Raw genomic sequence first — 24,014 nt, 5'->3', positions numbered from 1 at the left:
CTATGGGTCTGGAAAGGCCTCTCCAGCAAGTCACAGGGCTGATTGTATAGTACTGAGCTATATTTGGGGGAAACTCCCTAGTTTTTACAATATTTACATGGAAATCAAAGTCACTCTGGGCCAAATGTTTGGGTTAAAAACAGACAAATGAAAGAGCATGCAAGAAGATCCTTTTTCTATACTATCTGATGTTTATTAGTACTTGGATCAGAGAAACCCAAAGTGCACCATAATGGAGGGGTTCTGGAATTCCAGGCTGTCCTGTGCACTATAGACTGCAAAGCTCCAGCTTGTCACACTGAAGCAGGTCTGCCCAGGAAATAAACCTACACCTGGATCAGCAAAGACTCTAAGAGAAGAATTCTATTCTAACTGGGCCTTGTCGGTGAGAGATACTGATACAGAGAATAGAAGGAAGAGTTGGTGATGTCATCCTCATCGGGAAAACTGTACAGTTCCATGATTTGGGTGATATCAAATGCATCAGAGTACAAAGCAGGAACTGAGGCCACTAGCCTCTCCAATTGAGGATCTTGCATTTGGACATCACTTGTAGGAATCTCCATGATCATAGAGTCCCCTGCCCAGGGGGAAGGGTCTAAGGACTGAGGTGAGAGGGAGTTATAGGACTCTGAAACTGCAAGGAGAAAAGAATGAGGGCTGGTTGATGCTGTGGGCACATCCTTGGCTGGAAGGACCTGGCTTGGTGGCTTTGGTGATTGCTGCTCTTGCTGCTGCTGCTGCTTCTTCATTTTGAACCGCCGGTTCCTGAACCAAATCTGGAGTCAGGGAAGAGAGGAAATTATGATCTGTTACTGCAGAAGGGGTTTGAGGCTTCTCCTGAGTCAAAAAATTCAGATTGTAACTCTCATGTTCTCTCCAAGTCACTATGATACTGAGTTCTGAAAGAGCAGAGGTAGGTACCAATGAAGTCAATAGTAACATTGAGGGATCTGGGCTGGGCCCCAGGAGGAAAAAGAAACAAAGAAAGGAAGTATTTTTCAGAGGTTGTGCTGGGAGCTCAGAGAAAAGGTCCTGAACTCAAGAGAAGCAAGGGAGAGTTGCAGAATTTGAACTGAAGGATATTCAAGGATTATTTTAGAAGGCCTCTACAGTGAGATATTAAGAAGAGGTGGCAAGAATACATAGAACTGTACAAAAAGGATCTTCATGACCCAGATAATCACAATGGTGTGATCACTCACTTAGAGCCAGACATCCTGGAATGTAAAGTCAAGTGGGCCTTAGGAAGCATCACTACAAACAAAGCTAGTGGAGGTTAAGGAATTCCAGTTGAGTTATTTCAAATCCTAAAAGATGATGCTGTGAAAGTGCTGCACTCAATATGTCAGCAAATTTGGAAAACTCAGCAGTGGCCACAGGACTGGAAAAGATCAGTTTTCATTCCAATCCAAAAGAAAGGAAATGCCAAAGAATGCTCAAACTACCTCACAGTTGCACTCATCTCACATGCTAGTAAAGTAATGCTCAAAATTCTTCAAGCAAGGCTTCAACAGTAATGTGAACCATGAACTTCCATATGTTCAAGCTGGATTTAGAAAAGGCAGAGGAACCAGAGATCAAATTGCTAACATCCGCTGGATTATTGAAAAAGCAAGAGAGTTCCAGAAAAACATCTATTTCTGCTTTATTGACTATGCCAAAGTCTTTGACTGTGTGGATCACAGCAAACTGTGGAAAATTCTTCAAGAGATGGGAATACCAGACCACCTGGCCTGCCTCTTGAGAAACCTGTATGCAGGTCAGGAAGCATGGAACAACAGACTGGTTCCAAATAGGAAAAGGAGTACATCAAGGCTGTATATCGTAACCCTGCTTATTTAACTTATATGCAGAGTACATCATGAGAAATGCTGGGCTGGATGAAGCACAAGCTGGAATCAAGATTGCCGGGAGAAACATCTATAACCTGATATGCAGATGACACCACCCTTATGGCAGAAAGTGAAGAGGAACTAAAAAGCCTCTTGATGAAAGTGAAAGAGGAGAGTGAAAAAGTTGGCTTAGAGCTCAGCATTCAGAAAACTAAGATCATGGCATCTGGTTTCATCACTTCATGGCAAATAGATGGGGAAACAGTGGAAATAGTGGCTGACTTTATTTTGGGGGGCTCCAAAATCACTGCAGATGGTAATTGCAGCCATGAAATCAAAAGATGCTTGCCCCTTGGAAGGAAAGTTATGACCAACCTAGGTAGCATATTTAAAAGCAGAGACATTACTTTGCCAACAAATGTCCGTCTAGTCAAGGCTATGGTTTTTCCAGTAGTCATGTATGGATGTGAGAGTTGGACCATAAAAGAAAGCTGAGTGCCAAAGAATTGATGCTTCTGAACTGTGGTGTTGGAGAAGACTCTTGCGAGTCCCTTGGACTGCAAGGAGATCCAACCAGTCCATCCTAAAGGAGATCAGTCCTGGGTGTTCATTGGAAGGACTGACGCTGAAGCTGAAACTCCAATACTCTGTCCACCTGCTGTGAAGAGCATTGGAAAGATGCTGGGAAAGATTGAGGACAGGAGGAGAAGGGGACAACAGAGGATGAGATGGTTGGATGGCATCACTGACTCAATGGACATGGGTTTAGGTAAACTCTGGGAGTTGGTGATGGACAGTGAGGCCTGGGGTGCTGCAGACCATGGGGTCACAAAGAGTCGGACACAACTGAGCAACTGAACCGAACTGAACAGTGAACAATATTGTAACAAAAATTTGGGGGCTCAGCAGACTCAAAGGTTGTAGTTGTCTATTGACAATGTTGTGATAAATGATTGCAGAGTTTTGCTAGAGAAGACCCTAAATGAGAGTCTGTCTGGATGACAGTATTTCTCTAATGTGAATTCTGTCGTGCCTCTGGAGTTCCAGTTCCAGTGATACTATGCATTATCTCTGTAACCCAATCACTTTGCTCCCAAACCTCAGTTTTCCTCATCTTTTAAACTAGAAGATAATAAAGCCAACATATGTATTAATAGAGTGTGTACAGCTCAATACTAGCACAGTCAGTTCAGTCAGTTCAGTTGCTCAGTCGTGTCCGACTCTTTGCGAGCCCATGAATCGCAGCACGCCAGGCCTCCCTGTCCATCACAAACTCCCGGAGCTTACTCAAACTCATGCCCATTGAGTTGGTGATGCCATCCAGCCATCTCATCCTCAGTCATCCCCTTCTCCTCCTGCCCCCAATCCCTCCCAGCATCAGGGTCTTTTCCAATGAGCCAACACTTCGCATGAGGTGGCCAAAATATTGGAGTTTCAGCTTCAGCATCAGTCCTTTTTAATATGCTTTTTAATATGCTATCTAGGTTGGTCATAACTTTCCTTTCAAGGAGTAAGCGTCTTTTAATTTCATGGCTGCAGTCACCATCTGCAATGATTTTGGAGCCCCAAAAAATAAAGTCTGACACTGTTTCCACTGTCTCCCCATCTATTTCCCATGACGTAATGGGACCAGATGCCATGATCTTAGTTTTCTGAATGTTAAGCTTTAAGCCAACTTTTTCATTCTCCTCTTTCACTTTCATCAAGACACGCACACAGTAGGGACTGAATAAATGAAGTGTTACTACTACTGTTTTCCGGAGGGAATTTCCAGGCTGAATAGTAGGATGTTATTTAAATGAGGGTTCAAAGCACATCTCCAATCATCAGACAGACCTTTACTGTTGATTCCGGTAGATTGAGTTTTAAAGCAAGTTCTCTCTGGAGGTTTTTATCTGGAAACATGTTGCAGCTAAACAGAGCCTCCAACTCCTTATACTGTGTGTGTGTGAACGAGGTGCGTTCATGACTCTTCTTCCATTTTGCTGTGGAGTAAGAGATAGAGAGGAGGTGGTCACATAACACAATTCCCTTCTAACTCAAATCCCCCGGAACACCACCGCTGTGAATTTCCTATGACTTCTCTCCCCCTCAACCAGGCTTGGAATCCAGATTAAGTAAGTTCCCTGGTCTTGATTCTAGGAGGCTGTCCTGTGAAATTTAGTTTGTTCCTGTTGGAAAATGTTACCTCTTTAATTTTCTGTGTACTCAGTTCTGCCTATCCTGCCCAACCTCAGGGCAGTGAACAGTGGTCTCCCTTGTCTTCTTTCTCACACTTTGATTCTTTTAGAAACTGAGAAGGAACCTCATGTTTCCTACCCCTGAATATATAATACATCCTTCAAAATGGTTTCTTCTTTTTATTTATTTAGCAGAAACCCAGTCTATCTCATCTGGAAAACGGGATTTTTCTTCTCTAGGCTTTATGAAGCTCTATTCACTCCTCTGGGAAGAGGTTCATAGAAATGAGACATAACTAAAGATGTGGAGACAATAGAAAAACTATGTAATATTTTTTTAAATGGCAAAGGAGAGAAGGAAATTTTCTAAGAAAACATGATTTTAAAAATTTGCTGAAAAAGAGAAAGTGTTGCAGACACTGAATAGACTAATAACAACCGCCCCGAAACATAGGTAAGTTCTAGCATTCAAGCCAATGCTGTGGTAGTTTTCCTGTTATATGCCTGTTTCAGTACAAGGAGGAAACCTTCACTTGGGTCTCACTTCTGTATTTGAAGTTCCTAACATCAGTACTAAAATCAGACAAGGATAAACACTATCAATAAAACTACAAGACTAATACCACTTATGAACACACATGGAAATACCTTTTATAAACATATATTTAATATAATCACATATTTGTTGTTGTTTTGTTGTTTAGTCACTAAGTCGTGTCTGACGCCTCTGTGATCCCATGGATTGTAGCCCACCAGGCTCCTCTGTCCATGGGATTTCCCAGGCAAGAATATTGGAGGGGGTTGCCACTTCCTTTCCCAGGGGATCTTCAATCTTTCTGACCCAGAGATGGAAGCTGAGTCTCCTGCACTGGCAGGCAGATTTTTTACCATTGAGCCACCAAGGAAGCACAATCACATATATAAATGTACATATGCCTAAACTTACAGTATCTAATTTAATTTTAAAGTTCATATACAAGTATTTTAAATCAAATATATAAAATATTGGGCTTCCTAGTTGACACTAGTAGTAAAGAGTCCACCTTCCAATGCAGGAGATGCAGGAGACCTAGGTTTGGTCCCTGGGGTGGAAAGACCATCTGGAATGGGAAACGGCAACCCTCTCCAGTATTCTCCTGGAAAATTCCATAGACAGAGGAGCCTGGCAGGCCATAGTCCATGGACCTGCAAAGAGTCAAACATGACTGAGCATAGCACAGCATATAAAATATTTATAAATATTTATTTTTCTACTCACAATTTACGAAACTATTCAAACTGTTTGCATTTACCTTAAATAGCCATATCTTCATTGACACTCTGATCCTGTTAATTAAAATAGTGTAGTTTTACCAGGCACATAGTCTTTACTTTGAAATAAATTTTTTGTGATACAGCACTTTTGTAATGTGTTTATGAAATTCTATTACTAGAAACTTCATTTTAAGTTGCAAGAAACATATAATATTAAGAGAATATTAAGAGAACCCCACATTCATCCTGTAGGGTATACCTGATCTCTACAACTTACTAGTTACCATATTCTTTAAAACAAGAAAATGTTTTGTTCATGTATTTGGGTAAGTCATGTGTGGAAATATTACAAGATTGAAACCGTCTTTGTTCCCCAGCCACTTAATTACTCTCTAGAGCTGTTCTGTATAGTACTGTAGCCACCACTCAACACAGCTATCAAACACATAAATGTACCTAGCTCAACCAAGGTACTGAATTTTTAATTTTATTGAATTTTAGTTTAACTTTATTTTTTTTTCTCTTTTGAATTTTAGTTTAACTTTAAATGCTGATATTTAATCCAGTTATTGGGAAACTTTGTAGTATGCTTAGAACAGCTTGCATATGTGAATATACTCTTTCAACTGTAAATTTTATGAACTCTATATGCAGAGTAAGTATTTCTGATGAAAATTTAGTGTTTAGATTGTGATATGCCAGTAAGTACAAATTATTCACTAGATTTCAAAGTTTTGATATGAACAAAAGAATGTAACTATCTCATTTGACTACATTTTGTCCGTTTAGCAAATAGATGTTATGGGTTAAGATGTGACATCTTATATATATAAAATCAGATTTTTAATTATGTATTAAAAATAAAAGTAAAGGCTTTAAATTTATTATCTCTGTATATTAAACACATATAAAAGTAAATTAAATTAAAAGCTCATAGGTGATAAAATGGAAAAGATTAACCTTTGTGTGTATGTTTAACTTTTTACATACTCTTAAATTATTATCAGCTTGTTCTGTGTTTTTTGTAATGTTATCCCTTTTAGTAAGGCTATAACATTTTTTTTGCCTGAAAGATTTATGCCTATATCTTGGTGTAATAATCGAATTCTTCTGAAAACTCCTTTCTGGTATTTATCAAATGGATCTTAGAGCTGTTGATTGTGGCTTCCCAATTATCTGTGCACAAAGATTCAGAAGGAAGATACCAGGTAATTATCAGGGCTTAAGACAAGGAGGAAACCACCACCCCCTCCCCAAACATAAATAAGCATACACTGTAAAGTTCAGCAGAATATTCTGAGAAAAGCCATCTGGGAAAAAATGCTTTTAGACCTACAAAAGTTGAAATAATCCATCACCAGCCAATCTGTACTATAGGATATGTTATAGGTCATCCTTTACACAGAAGGAAAATGTCATCTATCTGAAAGGACTTGTATCTGGAATATACATCTCAAAATAAGACAACAAATATTCTGATTAAAAATCCTATAATTCTAGTTAATAGATTTGAATAAGCTTTTCAGCGAAGATGTATAAATGGACATGCGGAAGAATGTAGAGAAATTGGAATGTTTGTACAACGGAAACTGCAGGTTGGACTGTGAAATGATAGTCACTTTGAAAAACTATCTGGTAATTTCTTCCTAGGAATCTACCCAAGGGAATAAGAACATTTACCTATGCAAAGATGTATACCCAACTCTTCATAGCAGCATTGTTCATAACTGCCATGTTGCTAACAATCCAAATCTCCTTACTGAATGAATACACTACACAAACTGTGTATTCATCCAATGGAATGCCATTCGGCAATAGAAGTAATGGATCACTGATGCATTTTACAATTTGAATGAACCTCAAAATCACTAGGCTAAAGAGATACATATTTGCTGAGACTGAATGATAGACTCATGAAATTATACTATTCTGTCCTTATTTTATTTTTTTGGCCACACTGCACAACTTGTAGAATCTTGATTCCCCAACCAGGGATTGAAACCAGGCCGCAGCAGTGAAAGCACCAAAACCTAATCCCTAGACCACCAGGGAACTCCTCTCTGTTTTTGTTTACATGCAAAATTTTCTATATAGTAAAATGTTAAATAAATAAGCAAAATGTAATATTCAGTGATTATTTTTTCCAAAAGGAAATGGATTCATCCTGAGATGCAACCATTATGAGCAGGAACTATGCTTGTTAAGGTAAGTGCTGCAAGTGAAGTGGAGCTTGTTGTTCATTCGCTCAGTTGTGTTCAACTCTTTGTGACCCCATGCACAGCAGTATGCTAGTCCCTGTCCTTCTGTCCTTCACTATCTCCTGGAGTTTGCGCAAACTCATGTCGATTGATTTGGTGATGCCATCCAACCATCTTATCCTCTGTCGCCCCCTTCTCCTCCTGCCCTCTTATCTTTTCCCAGTGTCAGGGTCTTCTCCAATGAGTCAGCTCTTCACATCACGTGGCCAAAGTATTGGAGCTTCAGCTTCAGCATCAGTCCTTCCAATGAATATTCAGGGATGATTTCCTTTAGGATTGACTGGCTTGATCTCCTTGCAGTTCAAGGGACTTTCAAACATCTTCTCCACATCACAGTTTGAAAGTATTGATTCTTTGGTGTTCAGCCTTTCTTATGGTCCAGCTCTCCTATCTGTACATGACCAATGGAAAAACTATAGCTTTGACTATATAGACCTTTGTCAGCAAAGTCGTGTCTCTGCTTTTTAATATGCTGGTTAGGTTTGTCATAGTTTTTCTTCCAAGGAGCAAGCATCTTTTAATTTCATGGCTGCAGCCACCATCCACACTGATTTTGGAGCCCAAGAAAATAAAGTCTGTCACTGTTTCCATTTTTTCTCCATTTGCCATGAAGTGATGGGACCAAATGCCATGATCTTAATTTTCTGAATGTTAAGTTTTAAGCCAGCTTTTACACTCTCCTCTCACTTTCATCAAGAGGCTCTTTAGTTCCTCTTCACTTTCTGCCATAAGGGTGGTGTCATCTGCATATCTGAGGTTGTTGATATTTCTCCTGGCAATCTTGATCCCAGCTTGTGCTTCACCCAGCCCTGCATTTCACATGATGTACTCTGTGTAGAAGTTAAATAAGCAGGGTGACAATATACAGCTTTGATGCACTCCTTTCCCAATTTGGAACCAGTCCATTATTCCATGTCCGGTTCTAACTGTTGCTTCTTGACCTGCATACAGGTTTCTCAGAAGGCAGGGAAGGTGGTCTGGTCTTCCCATCTCTTGAAGAATTTTCCATTTTGTTGTGATCTACACAATCAAAGGCTTTGGCATAGACAATAAAGCAGAAGTAGATGTTTTTCTGGAACTCTCTTGCTTTTTCTATGATCCGACAGATATTGGAAATTTTATCTCTGGTTCTTCTGCCTTTTCTAAATCCAGCTTTTACATCTGTAAGTTCTTGCTTCACATACTGTTGAAGCCTAACTTGAAGGATTTTGAGCATTACCTTGCTGGCATGTAAAATGGGAGCAACTGTGTGGTAGTTTGAACATTCTTTGGCATTGCCCTTCTTTGGGATTGAAATGAAAATGGACCTTTTCCAGTTTGTGGCCACTGTCATTTTCCAAATTTGCTGTTATATTGAGTGCAGTACTTTAATAGTAGACATTTTGTTACAAAGTGTAGTTTTCTAGGAATATGATCACAGACTAGTTCAACTCTTCACCTTAATCAATAAACGGAATGATCTGAATGTCTATTTATAATAAGAATTGTAATGTATTACATGAATGTATTAATTTAAGTCATTACTACACATAAAACAATAATCCATACCACATCACATGTACCACATTAATGTTTTATTAATTTTGTTATTATAGAATATTTGTCAGTAAAAATGATGTCTTTGCTTGAAGTTCAAGCTACTTTAACATGGACTATGTAACTTCATCACATTTCTGATAATTAGTTCATTGCCCATGACTCTACTGATCTTTTATAACAATCAACCTACTCAGCATATCAAGCATAAATTAGGAAAGTATTGCCAGTTAATTAGCTAAATGGTTTTATAGAAAACAATTCTTCTATAAGATTTATTGCATGTGGCATGAGTGTGCACACACACACACACACACTGATATATATAAGACAGATGACTGATAGAGACCTACTGTACAGCACAGGGAACCCTATCCTATATTCTGTGATAACCTATATGAGAAAAGACTCTAAAAAAGAATAAATATATGTATAACTAAATAATTTTGCTGTACACCTGAAACTAATACAGTATTGTAAATCAACTATACTCCAATAAAATTAAATATTTTTAAAAATCTAATATGTTGAGGGAAAGGGGTTGCATATCAAAAGTTTCTTTCTTCAAACAAATATTTGGTGGATTCCCACATGTCTACTGAAATAAAAACTAATTAATACTAAAAACAAAACCAAAAAACCACATTGCTCACTCCTATTTCCCAATATAATATGAACAGGAGGTATACTTTCTTTAAAACTAACAAATTTATACCTTTCACTTTCGAGGGCCCGGGTTTGATCCCTGGTCGGGGAGTTAAGATTCCACACGTCGCAGGTCGTGATGAAAAAAATCCTATGTACAATAACATAAAAATACATATTATAAAATGCCTAAGAATACATTTTAATGAAATGTGTAAGGACTAGATGAAATAAGCTATAAAATTGTTTTAAAGAGCATAAATGATTTGAATAGTGACTAAACATTAAAAATGTCAACTTCCCCTTCCAAATAACCATATAATTTCATTTTAATCTTAATCAACATCTCAGTAGAAATCTTTACTGAGCTTGACAAGCTGATCCTGAAATTGAGAAGAGAGGGCAAACCTTGCCCAGAGTCAGGCTTCTAAACAAACCAGCCCTGGCAGCTACAGCAACAGGACAGACTTGGTGACAGAAGCCTCGACACAGAGGGAGCTCAAGGCTCTTGGCTGCAGGGGCCTGGGGACACTGTGTGAGGTACTAGCTCATACAAGTTTGCACTATGTGTGACTATAAGCTAGCAGTTCTTGGTTCAGGAGACGCTGGAAAATTGACTCTCACTGTACACTTTATTCAAGGAATTTTTATTGAAAATATAATCCTACAATAGAAGATTATTATAAAAAGCAAGTTAAAGTATTTAAGATGCAAAACAGTATACACTTGAAATCTTGGATAATATAGAAATAGGCCATTTACAGTGATGATAGATTTGTACATGAAACATGGACAAGGCTTTGCTTTATTTTATTCCTACACAGCACAGTTCACATTTAATGATACATAAGATCTGAGAGAACAGATTCTTTAAGTTAAAGACACTGATGATGTTCCAGAATTCTGGTTGGTAATAAATGTGACTTGGAAGATGACGGAGTTGTAAGAAAGGAACAAGTTGAAGTCTAGCAAGAAAATGGAACAACTGCGTGTTGTTAGACTCCTCTGCAAAATAGAAAATAACTGTTAATGAGATATTTTATAACCTAGTGTGGCAAATTAGCAGGAAAACTCCACTGTCTGGGAAGGCCTGCAAAAAGTCTCCATGTTGTCAGCTTTAATAAGCTAAATGCATTGTAACTCTGAGCCAAGTCGGAAGAGATGTTGTCCAATACAACAGTGCTACCAGTTAGAGACTTCTTGAGTAGTATTGACATCTTTAACAATATTGTCTTCCAGTCAAGCACACAGAATGTCTTTCTGTGTATTTCTGTACTCTTTATTCTCTAACCTGGGAAAATATCAAGATTCAAAACTGAAGTATGGTTTCTACTGAATGCATATTGCTTTTCACCATCATAAAACATAAAAGGTGAAAAATCATCAGTAGAACCATTATAAGTCAGGGACTGTCTGTACATATTTCAGAACTCATCAAGATACAACTTTGACTAGGAAAACTTTAAAGTTGTTTACTTTGCTGCCTGAATAAAATGAGAGTTCTGTTACTAAGATACAATTTATAAAAATCAATCTGTGTATGTACACAACTACTCTCTCTCTATAAAATGATATTTTTCCCATTTACCCACAATATTGGACCACAATATTCTTGTGTGATATTGTGATGTGTAACACTGTATATTTTAGTCTTTGTCCATGGCTCCTGGCTCACAACTCCCCAAATTCTTAGAATTTCCTAATCCATAAGAGCAATGGGAGCATCTTTTGTTATAATACTTTTGTCTTTTTTCCTCAGTTTTTGAAATTTCTCCAGAGCCATAAAGGTGAAATGAGTGCCTTGATATTTACATTAAGCTCCTTTCAACCACAACTGACTTCATGTTAATGAAGTGGCCTTAACTGATTTTGTTAATGAGGTGACTTTTGGAAATCTTCTAAAGATGGGGGACTAGTTGCCCGGGGAACCAACCCTGATTAGAGGACTGGAACTTTCAACCCTATTGATTTTTAGGGAGGGGAGAGGGGCTGGAGTTTGAATCAATCACCAATGGGCAGTGATTCAACCAATTAAGATTATGTGAGGAAGCTTCCATTAAAAAACCAAAGAGGATGGGAGGGTTCAGAGAGCCTCTAGGTTGATGAACCAGATCACATCCATAGGCTGCCTAGCCATATCTAAACTCATGAGCACAGAAGCTCTTTTGTTTGAGTCCTATGTATGTCTTCATACAGCTGTTGATTCTTATTCTTTAATATCCTTTGTAATAAAATGGTACTCAGGTAAGTAAACAGATTTCTTGAGTTCTCTGAGCCACTTTCAAGTTAATGAAACCCAAGGAAGGTGTCATGGGAACCTCTGATTTATAGCCAGTTGGTTAGAAGCACAGACAACTTAGTCTTGTGACTGAAGTAAGGGTAGTCTTATGGGACTAAGCTCTTAACCTATGGAATCTAATGCTTTCTCTGGGTAGATAGTGTCAGAGTTGAGTTGAATTGTAGGATACCCAGCTGGTGTCAGGAGAAACGTGGGAGAAAAAAACCTGCATAACACATTATCAGAAGTGTCAGGATTGTATTCTGCCTTGGAAGAGAAGCTTTCTATATTTTTCTTTCTCTTTGCTTCAGTCTTCTAGAAAAACATTCTCACTTGCTCTATATCTTGTGTTCTCAGTTTATCTATCATAATTTGATTAGACATGGGCCAAAGGTACTTGATCTTGATGTGAAGTTTATAACTTCCCCCTTTATGATAGGAATAGTTTTTGAATATATTTTTGAAAAGATATATAAGAGATATAACAGGGAATTCCCTGGCTTCCCAGTGCTTAGGACTCTGCATTTCCACTGCAGGGTTCCCGGTTGGGGCCAAACAAACAAATGAACAAAACCCCATAACCAAGAGCACCAAAATCACAACTAGTTGTTGAACAGCCATAGACAGAAAGACACTGGAACCCACCAAGAAAAGATACCCCACATCCAAGGACAATGGATAAACTCCACAAACTGGAGAACAATAATACCAAAGAAGTTCTCGCACCGTTGTGAAGGTTCTAAGCCCCACATCAGACTCTCCAGCTTGGGGATCAGCAAAAGTACTGAGAATTCCTAGGGAATCTGACTTTGAAGGCCGGTGAAATTTGATTACAGGACCTCCATAGGACTGGGGGAAACAAAGACTCCACTCTTGGAAGGCGCAAACAAACCTTGTGTGCACCAGGACCCAGAGGAAAGGAACAGTGACCCCATAGAACAGTGAGTCAGACCTACCTGTGAGTGTCTGAGGATCTCCTGCAGAGCTGTGGGTCAGCAATTGCCCACCATGTGGACAGGGGCACTGGCAGCAGCAGTCAGGTGTAAATCCTCTTGGAGGTTGCCAATGGCCATACCATAGAGCCTGTAGACTCCAGGCAAAATAACTAACAGGGAGGGAGTGCAACACACCCATCAGCAGACAACTGACTTAAAATTTTACTGAGCATGACCCTGCCTACCAGAGTAAGACCCAGTTATCCCCACAACCAGTCCCTCCCATCAGGAAGCTTGCACAAGCTTCATCCACCAGAGGGCACAAGGACTATAATCCCATAGCTTCCAGACCTAGTACCACAATCACAGAAAGCTAACCAAAATAAGAAATAGGATTAAAAAAAAAAAAAAAAGAAATAGGATTATGTCCCAGATGAAGGAACAAGATAAATCCTGGATAAATGGAATGGATAAATGACCTGGAAGGTGAAATGGTGGAAATCACTGTTGTAAAACAGAATATAGAAGAATGAAAAGAAATAAAGACAGCCTAAGAGAACTCTGGGACAACATTAAATGCACCAATATTCCCATTGTAGATGTCTCAGAAGAAGAGAGAGAGAACAACCCTGAAAAAAATATTTGAAGAGATAATAGCTGAAAACTTCCCCAACATGGGAAATGAAATAGTCAGCCAAGTCCAGGAAGCTCAGAGGGACCCAGGCAGGATAAACCCAAGGAGGAACACACCAAGACACATACTAATCAAACTGACAAAAATTAAAGACAAAGATAAGGTGTTAAAAGCAACAAGGGAAAAAAGACAAATAACATACAAGGGAAATGTCATAATGTTATCAACTGATTTCTCAACAGAAACTCTACAAACCAGAAGGGAATGGCACAATATATTCCAAGTGATGAAAGGGAAGATCCTACAACCAAGAGTACTCTACCCAGCAAGACTCTCCTTCAGATCTGATGACAAAATCAAAAGCTTTCCAGACAAAGTTAAGAGAATTCAGCACCACTAAACCAGTTTTACAACAAATGCTAAAAGAACTTCTCCAGGCAGGAAACACAAGAGGAGGAAAAGATCTACAAAAAAATAAACCCCAAACAATTAACGATTAACAAAATGATAATAGGATCACACATATAGATAATTACCTTAAATGTAAATGGATTAAAGGGCTTCCCTGGTGGCTCAGCTGGTAAAGAATCTGCCAGCAGTGCGGGGAAACCTGGGATCGATCCCTAGATTGGGAAGATCCCCTGAAGAAGGGAATGGCTACCCACTGCAGTATTCTGGCCTAGAGAATTCCATGGACTATAGAGTCTATGGGGTCGCAAAGGGCTGGACATGACTGAATGACTCTCACTTTCACTTTCTTTCAAATGGATTGAATGCACCATCAAAAGACATAGACTGGCTGGGAGGATACAAAAACAATACGCATACATATGTTGTCTACAAGAGACCCACCTCAGACCTACAGACGCTTACAGACTGAAAGTAAGGGGATGGGAGGAGATATTTCATGCAAATGGAAATCATAATAAAGCTGGCATAGCAATACTCATATGAGACAAAATAGAATTTAAAATGAAGACTGTTATAAGAAACAAAGATACTACATAATCATGAAGGGTTCAATCCAAGAAGAAGATATGACAATTATATATATATCCAACATAGGGGCACCTCAATATGTAAGGCAAATACTAACAAACATAAAGGGAGAAATTGACAGTAACACAACAATATTAGGGGACTTTAATATCCCACTTTCATCAATGGATAGATCAGACAGAAAATCAATAAGGAAACATAGACCTTAAGGAGAAATATCATATGAAATTCTTTATATTTGGATTCTAAAAAGAAATGATACAAATGAACTGACAAGACAGAAAGAAACTCACAGACTTAGAAAACAAACTTATGGTTGCCAGGGAGGGGAAGGAATAGTTAGGGCCCTACTTTCACTTCACTTGGGAAGATCACGTGAAAAAAAAGAAGTGAAAATTGCTAAGTTGTGTCCTACTTTTTGCGACCCCATGGACTATACAGTCCATGGAATTTTCCAGGCCAGAATACTGGAGTGGGTAGCTGTTCCCTTCTCCAGGAGATCTCCCCAACCCAGGGATCAAACCCAGATCTCCTGCACTGCAGATTCTTTACCAGCTGAGCCACAAGGGAAGCCCAAGAATACTGGAGTGGGTAGCCTATCCCTTTTCCAGAGGATCTTCCTGACCCAGGAATTGAACTGGGATCTCTGGCATTGTGGGTGGATTCTTTACAAACTGAGCTATCAGGGAAGCCCTATTGGGAAGATCAGGTACTCACTGTTATGGATACGTGTATGTATATGTGTGGCTGAGTCCCTTTGCTGTTCACCTGAAACTACCATAACATTGTTAACTGGCTATACCTCAGAGTAAAATAAAGAGTTGAAAGTGAAAAACAAAAATAAGAAAAGATAAAATAAACAGCTATTTTAAAACAAATCCAAAATACGATTAGAGGGTCCCATGTAAAGAGGGCAACAGTGTAGGAGAGTTACACTCACTGGCACCAGCTGGTATCTGTGAATCATCCTGGAAGTTCGTGCTAGAATCATCCATGTAGACAAAAGGGTCTGGCTGGGGATTCTCTTGGACTATTTTGTTCATCAGGGGTGCTGACATCTGGCAAGGAAAGTCTTTATGAGAAAGAAGACACTGATGAAGTCATTCATTCACTATAAAGCAATGTTTTCAAGAGGACTAGGTTTACTGTAGCAATCTCAGACAAATAAGGTTAACCCCTGGGGTCTCCACCTCTGATATAAATGATTCACGTTTTATACCATGGAAAAATATTCCAGATGTATTAATCAAAAATGAAACTTTGGAAGTATTAAAAGAAAATGTGTGCCAAACCCTCAGAATGGGAGAAAATAATAGTAAATGAAACAACTGACAAAGGATTAATCTTCAAAATAAACAAGTAGTTCATTCAACTCAATACCAGAAAAATGAACAACCCAATCAAAAAGTGGGCAGAATACCTAAACAGACATTTCTCTAAAGACATACAGATAGCTAATCAACACATGAAAAGAATCTCAACACCACTCATTATTAGAGAAATTCAAATCAAAACTACAATGAGGTATCACCTCACACCAGTCAGAATGGCCATCATCAAACAATAAATGCTGGAGAGGGTGTGCAGAAAAGGAAACTTTCTTGCACTGTTGGTGGGAATGCAAATTGATACAACCACTACAGAAAACAGAATGGAGAATCCTTAAAAAACTAGGAGTAAAACTACCCAACATATGACCCAAAAGTCGCACTACTGGGCATATATCCTGAGGAAACCATAACTGAGAAAGACAGATGCACCCCAATGTTCATTGCAGCACTATTTATAATAGCTAGGACATGGAAGCAACCTAGATGTCAATCGATAGATGAATAGATAAAGAAGTTGTGGTACATATACATACTGGAATATTACTTAGCTGTAAAAGGGAATGCATTTGAGTCAGTTCGATGAGGTAGATGAACCAAGAGCCTATTTATACAGAGTAAAGTAAGTCAGAAAAAGACAAATACCATATATTAATGCATATATATGAAATCTAGAAAGATGGTACTGATGAACCTATCTGCAGGGCAGCAGTGGAGATGCGGACATAGAGAATAGACTTGTGGACTCATGGTCGGGGAAGGAGAGGGTGGGGCGAACACTGAAACATATGCATTACCATATGTAAAATTAGATAGCCAGTGGAAATTTACTGTATGATGCAGGAAGCTCAAATTCAGTGCTCTGTGATATCCTGGAGGGGTAGGATGGAGTGGGAGGTGAGACGGAGGTTCAAGAAGGAGGGGACTTACGTATACCTACGGCTGATTCATGTTGATATATGGCAGAAACCAACACAATATTATAAAACAATTATCCTCCAATTAAAAATAAACTCAGAAGACAGACAGTAGAACAAAATCTCTAAAGTACTGAGGTAAAAGAATTGCCAACTCATAATTGTATATCCAGAAAAATATCTTCCAGTGAAGGACTTTCCTGGCAGTCGAGTGGTTAAGACTTAGCCTTCCAATGCACAGGGTGCAGGTTTGATCCCTGGTAGGGTAGCTAAGATTCCACATGCCTCATGGCCAAAGAACCAAAGTGTAAAACAGAAGCAATATTGTAACAAATTCAATAAAGACTTTATAAATGGCCCACATTAAAAAAAAAATCTTAAAAAAAATGAAGGTGCAGTGATGACATTCTCAGATTAAGACAAACTGTCAGGTCTGCGGCTGTTTAGTCCTGCTCTTTAGAAATATTAAATCAAGTTCTTCAGGCTAAAGGGAAAATTAGAACTTTAGGAGTGAAGAGCCACAGAAATAGTAAATATCTGATTAATATAATAATATTTGGAGATGTTTTCATGTCACACATTTAAATGCTTCATATACGTGATTCATTTAAACCTCAACAAACACATGGGGAGAAGTACAGTTGTTAGTATCCTCTTATAAATGAAGGAAAATTAAGATCTTAAAGTCTGTGCAGCTAGACAAACTGGAAAAGAAGGTTTTATTAATTCCTGTGTGCAGAATATAAATACCCACATACTTCCCCAGGAAGAGCATCTTGAGAGTCTACACTTTGTGCGTTCTAAGTTGCCTCAGTCATGTCTGACTCTTTGCAACCCCATGGACGGTAGCCTTCCAGACTCCTCTCTCCATGGAATTCTTCAGGTAAGAATACTGGTGTGGGTTGCCATTTCCTTCTCCAAGGGATCGTCCTGACTCAGGGATCGAACCCACATCTCTTGAGTCTCCTGCATTTGCAAGTGGGTTCTTTACTACTAGCGCCACATGGGAAGCCCAAGTCTACAGCTTAAACTGGCATATTAAACAAAGAAGCATAGGTTTCATCAGGGCTTCCCCTGGTGGCTCAGTGATAAAGAATCTGCCTGCCATTGAGGGAGATATGGGTTTGATTCTTGGGTCGGGAAGATCCCCTGGAGAAGAAAATGGCAACACACTCCAGTATTCTTGCCTGAAAAATGCCATGGACAGCACTTACTCAGCAAATATTTATTACCTGCCTTCTACAGTCTGTTCTTATCAGCCTGGTGATTCTGCAGTGAACAAAACATACAAAAACTGCTTCTATGATGGAGCTTCTTATGATGAACAGTCTAATGAGGACTTTTCAAAGTCCAAGCTAGCACAAACTGGGAAAGTATGCGAGCCCTGTGAAGCAGACACCAACCTTCATAACAAAGAGTCTCACATTTACTCCGAGTTTCAGAAAGCAATCAGATCACCTGATCTTCCCTCTGTCCTCAATTTACAATGCTCTATCAGTCCCCTCTAATGGGGATGGAGCTGAGTGATTTACATCTTTTTTTAAAAAATAATTTTATTTTTATTTTTGGCTGCACTGGTCTTCATTGCTGCCCGCAGGCTTTCTCTAGTTGCAGCGAGTGGGAGCTACTGTCTAGCTCCAATGCTTGGGCTTCTCATTGCTGTGGCTTTAGGCACAGGCTTTAGGCATGTGGGCTTCAGTAGTTATGGTTCCCTGGGCTCTAGAGCGAGGGTTCAGCAGTTGTGGTGCTTGGGTTTTGCTGTTCCACTGTATGTGAGACTGAACCCACATTCCTTGCATTGGAAGGCCAATTCCCAACCACTGTGCCACCAGGGAAGTTCCCGATTTGCATCGTTAATTTTGCTCCTTTGGTCTTTTAAATCCTTGTTGACCACTTAAACCCCACATTTTGTAGCCCTCCCCTCCACCCCTTCCCGTGCTCACCTGTCATGAACTCCCTTGGAGTGCCCAATTTCAAGCTGATTTATGTGCCTCTTTATGTAGTTCCTTAAGTGTGTCCTTAGGTGAAATACCCTGTATTTAAATCTAACCTGATACCATCAGACCCTTGCACCACCCAGACACATCCCTATTGTTCCACCCTTCATTCATTCAATCATTTATTTATTCAATAAAAGTCTGCTTAGAGACTAATTAACTGTTGCTGGAAATAGTCATTATTCTCTTTATACTCAGACACCCTACCTTTGACCAACCCTTTAAGCTGGCTCCTGTGTCCTTTGATATCACCATTTCCTTACTTTTACACTTCCATTATTTAAAGTTATAGGTCTGTCTCTTTAAAACAGCAGTTAAACTGGAGACTCTTAACTTGGATTAAGTCCATTGATGTTTGATAGGATAATGACTAGTAATGTATGTGGACAGGTTTCTACTTCCTTATCTTTGTTATTTTTTGTTTTCTTACTTTTTTTTTTTTTTTTAACTTTTCCTGCCTTCTATTGGATTGGTTACATGTATTCCCCACCCCCTCCCACAGTGGTGTATAAGTTATATACAGGGCTTAAAATTATCATTCACTTTTTCACATTAATACTTAAAATATTTTGACTTAAAAATTCGAACATTATTCTGTTTCTATATATTTCTTCCAAACAATAAAATGCTCTTTGAATTTTTAACAGTGAATTCCCCATCTTCAATCTTTTGTATTATTTTTGTCTACGATTTTACCTCCTTTTAAAAAATTTTGTTGAAATATAGTTGATTTATATTGTTGCATTAATTTCTTCTGTACAGCAAAGTGACCAAGTTACCAAACTTGCTTTTATACCCTTAAAAGTCATCATTATTATTTTTGTCATAAATATTTAACCATAGATTTAACCATAGATTTATCAGGTTCTTTGGTCATTATCACTTTTTTCATCCTCCTTTTTCCTCTTGGGCACAGTTTTATTCTTTCTGGAGTAGCATCTGGAAAGCATCTGGAATAGCATCTGGAAAGCATCTGGAGTAGCTTTTTTGTGATGGTCTATTAATTGTAAGCATTTTAAAACTTCCTTTGCCTGAAAATATATTGACTACATTGCCAATCTTGCATAATAAGTTAGGTGACTATATAACTCATTTGAGATGTCTGCTGGAAGGCAAACTTTTATTCTTTTATAGGTAATTTCTCTCTACTCTCTAGTTGCTTTTAAAATAATTACGCTTTGTCCATAGTTCATATTTTTTACCTCACAGTGTCTAGGTTGGATTTATATTTATCCTGTCCATATCTCACTACATGTCTTCAATCTAAACAGTCTTGAGTTTCAAGATAAGTTGAGTCAGCAGATACTGGAGTTATTTGAAGCATGTCAGCAGCAAGTAAGTGATTTAAAGAAGAAAGAACTCTGTCGAACAGAACTTCAGAGAGAAATTCAACTGTTATTTCCACAAAGCAGACTTTTTTTAGTTGGGTCGTCTTTAAATGGATTTGGTACTCGGAGCAGTGATGGTGACTTATGTCTAGTTGTTAAAGAGGAACCAGTAAATCAGAAGACTGAAGCACGGCATATACTCACCTTAGTCCACAAACACTTCTGTACTAGACTTTCTAGTTACATTGAGAGACCTCAGTTGATTCGAGCAAAAGTGCCAATTGTGAAGTTCAGGGATAAAGTCAGTTGTGTGGAGTTCGACTTGAATGTAAACAATATTGTTGGAATAAGAAACACATTCCTTCTCAGAACTTATGCATACCTTGAAAATCGAGTTCGTCCGTTAGTACTGGTGATTAAGAAGTGGGCCAGTCACCATGATATAAATGACGCCAGTCGTGGTACTTTAAGCAGCTATAGTCTTGTACTGATGGTTTTGCACTATTTACAAACCTTACCTGAACCCATCCTTCCATCCATCCAAAAAATTTACCCAGAATCTTTTAGTCCTTCTGTACAGTTGCACCTTGTACATCAAGCGCCATGTAGTGTTCCTCCTTACCTCTCAAAGAATGAATCAAACCTTGGGGACCTCTTACTGGGCTTTCTGAAATACTATGCTACAGAATTTGACTGGAATAGTCAGATGATTTCAGTTCGTGAAGCCAAAGCCATTCCCAGGCCTGATGGTATTGAATGGAGAAGTAAATACATCTGTGTAGAAGAACCTTTTGATGGAACAAATACAGCAAGAGCTGTGCATGAAAAACAGAAGTTTGATATGATCAAGGATCAGTTTTTAAAGTCATGGCACAGATTGAAAAACAGAAAAGATTTGAACAGTATACTACCTTTAAGAGCTGCTATCCTGAAAAGATAACTGGCCTCTATTTCTTAATAAAGAACAGTAGTTACATCAAAAAAATAAATAAATAAACAGTCTTGAGTTTCATCAATTATGGAAATTTCTGAGTGATTAATTCTTTGAATATTAGCTTTTTTCTGTTATCTCTACTAGCTTCTTCTGGGATTGCCGTTAAATTTATACTAGACCTTCTTTTCTTAATATTTTTTAACTGCTGAGCTCTAGTTTAGCCATAATGCTTTATATTTTATCATTCTGGCTGATGCTTGCTGTTGACCTTTAATTTTGATTTCCCTGTGGTGCTTTGCCACCCACCCCTGCCACCATTTTCCTCAAAATAATTGAAGGTGTACTCGTTCTTTCATTAGTTTTTTCATTCATCCACTCATCACTTATTTTTCTCTCAAATTTATTAATTTACAATTGACATAATAACATATTAGTTTCAGATATAGACATAATGATTCAGTATTTGTAAATATTTTGAAATGACCACCACAAATCTAGTTAACATCCTTCACCACACATAGTTACAAAACTTTTTTTTCTTGGGATGAGAATTTTTAGATTTACTCCCTTGAAAAGTGAAAGTAAAATTTAGTCACTCAGTCGTGTCTGACTCTTTGTGACCCCATGGACTGTAGCCCACCAGGCTCTTCTGTCCGTGGAATTCCCCAGGCAAGAATACTGGAGTGGGTTGCCATTTCCTTCTCCAGGGGATCTTCCCAACCCAGGGATTGAACCCATTTCTCCCCCATTGCAGGCAGACTCTACCAACTGAGCCACCAATAGCTTAGCAAGTTTCAAATATGCAATACAGTGTTACTAACTGTAATAATGAATAATGTATATTCTGTACATTATTCATCACTTGTTATAGAATGCCTACTAGGTGACAGACACTATTCTGGCATTGGGTGGGGGAAGTTACTTAGGACTTTAATAGACTTGATTTCTACTTCAAATCTTAGTGGCAATCACTGGTTTGTTAGTCTATGCTTCTTTAGACTGGGAAGGAATTCTGACCCTGGCTCTTCCCACTCCTCCCATCAACTAGCCCAGAAGGCATAGGTTTTAGATTAAGCCACTGATCTAAAAACAAAAGACTAGATTCATATCTTGCATTGGGCTAGAAATAGAAGACAAGAAATTCACCATGTGACAAAAGAAATATACCCAAACTAAAGCAAGACAAAATAGGAAAGAAAAGATTTAGGCATTAAAGAGACAACCCAGGAAATGGGATAAAAGTTGACAGGTGCTCCAGAAAGAGAGTATAGTACAGAGAAATCTCACAATTTATGCCAGCATCTTCCTCAAAATCTCTTATTCCCTCTCAGTACCTCATTCTTACTTTCAGTATCTCTCAGTTATCTATATTTACCAATTTCTGTTTTTCTTCTCATTCTCTTGTACTCCTTACCTTATATCCATTCAGTACCTAAGAACTGAGCTCAACTACAATTTGCTTAATATTTATTTCTGTACATTATTTATCATGCTCTGTGTTATGTGCAGTGTGCTGAGTGACAAGCAAGAATTAAAATGTTTCTGCCCAGAAAGAATTTGTTATCTAGTGATTTGATTGGCTAATAAGAATATAAAAAATAATTAAAAGGAAATTCCATTTAATACAGGAATTAAACTGTTTTTCCTTTTCCTCCCCGCCCCATTCCGTTATAATATGAATAAAACTCAGGAGTCACAGTGTAAGGTTAAGCACTAGCACTTTTATTAACTTGGGGAGAAAGTTAATTTCTTTAATCTTTTGGAAACTATTATAGGTTACTGTCATTAAAATTATAAATATTTTAAAATATTTATATAACATACAAAATGTCATATAAGCTTTTAGCCCATTTTTTTATATTTAAGAGTTTATAAAAATATGTAAAAGATGTGAAAATGAGAATATACAATGATACTTATTATGTTTTACTGTCAAAACTTTAGAGTGAACCAGAATGTCTGTTAGTAGAATAGATAAATTGAGATACATTTACTATATGTATCACAGCAATAAAAAATGAATTTGGAAAACCTACCTTAAAGTATAAGAAATTAACATATCTAAGTTTCTTTACCTCCTTCAAGTGAATGCAACCTTTTTTTCCTTTCTTTCATGCTTGTGGGATCTTAGGTCTCTGACCAGGAATTGAACCTATGCCCCCTGCATTGGAAGCACACCACTGGTCGGCCAGGGAGGGCCCTGCAAGCCTCTTGTATGTAGTATTTTGTTTACTGCTATATCCCCAGAGTCAAGCCCTTGATTTGGAACAAAGATAAAAAAAACAATTGTTTAATGAGTGACTACATGGATGGATGATAGATGGATGGGTTAATAGGTACTGATTGGGAAGATCCTATCAGAGCTTTTATTTTTAACAATATATTATACTTAAGCAAATTGTTAATAGGGATTATTTTGAAAGAATGGGATTCTGATGAACATTCACGTTCTTCAAGTGGATCCAGAGCAGAGTCTATCCCAGCCCTCCCTCAGGCAGCTCCTCCCTCCTTTTCTCCACCCCTCTTCTTGGCTGGATGAGAAATGCAGATGCCTCCTTTGCAGACAGAGGCCTATCTATGAAGAGGCAAGGCTGCAAAGTTGCCCTGGAGCACTGAGAGAAAAAGAATGTGCTGGGTGATGATGCCATCCAGGACATTAACAAGGATTTTCTAGCCTCAGAAGTGAGCAAGGAGAAAATTGTTGGCAGGGATAGAAACACATGGCATGTGCTGAAAGGATGGAAAATTGTCTGGAAGGAGCAGTGTTGCTTGTTCTCCACTCTCATCCTGGAAAGAACCTGTGCACATTCTGTGGCATTGTTGTTTTCAGTCACTAAGTTGCGTCCAACTCTTTGCAACCCCATGGACTGCAGTGCTCCAGGCTCCCCTGTCTTCCACTGTCTCCCAGAGTTTACTCAGTTTCATGTCCATTGAGTCTGTGATGCTATCTAACCAT

At 38.5% G+C, this 24,014-nt stretch overlaps 2 protein-coding genes and 1 pseudogene across 2 annotated transcripts; 2 read left to right on the top strand and 1 right to left on the bottom strand.

The window, feature by feature from the left end:
• Nucleotides 1-171: 171 nt before the first annotated feature.
• Nucleotides 172-18,770, bottom strand: ARGFX (arginine-fifty homeobox). Its single transcript, XM_043473096.1, is given in 5 exon segments — nucleotides 172-365; nucleotides 368-779; nucleotides 3,672-3,820; nucleotides 9,779-9,859; nucleotides 18,743-18,770. Coding segments are annotated over 5 exon segments (807 nt in total). The 5' UTR covers nucleotides 18,750-18,770; the 3' UTR covers nucleotides 172-207.
• Nucleotides 10,274-10,921, top strand: LOC122444609 (annotated as a pseudogene).
• A 1,124-nt stretch (nucleotides 18,771-19,894) lies between the features above and the next one.
• On the top strand, nucleotides 19,895-21,136 carry LOC122444736 (poly(A) RNA polymerase GLD2-like). The gene is made up of 2 exons (XM_043473380.1): nucleotides 19,895-19,908; nucleotides 20,068-21,136. The coding sequence occupies exons 1-2, from the start codon at nucleotides 19,895-19,897 to the stop codon at nucleotides 21,062-21,064; spliced, it is 1,011 nt and encodes a 336-aa protein (XP_043329315.1). The 3' UTR covers nucleotides 21,065-21,136.
• Nucleotides 21,137-24,014: the final 2,878 nt, after the last annotated feature.

Source organism: Cervus canadensis, chromosome 7 (assembly GCF_019320065.1).
Source record: "Cervus canadensis isolate Bull #8, Minnesota chromosome 7, ASM1932006v1, whole genome shotgun sequence".
Taxonomy (NCBI): Eukaryota; Metazoa; Chordata; class Mammalia; order Artiodactyla; family Cervidae; genus Cervus; species Cervus canadensis.
This window is presented reverse-complemented; position numbering and strand designations above follow the sequence as displayed.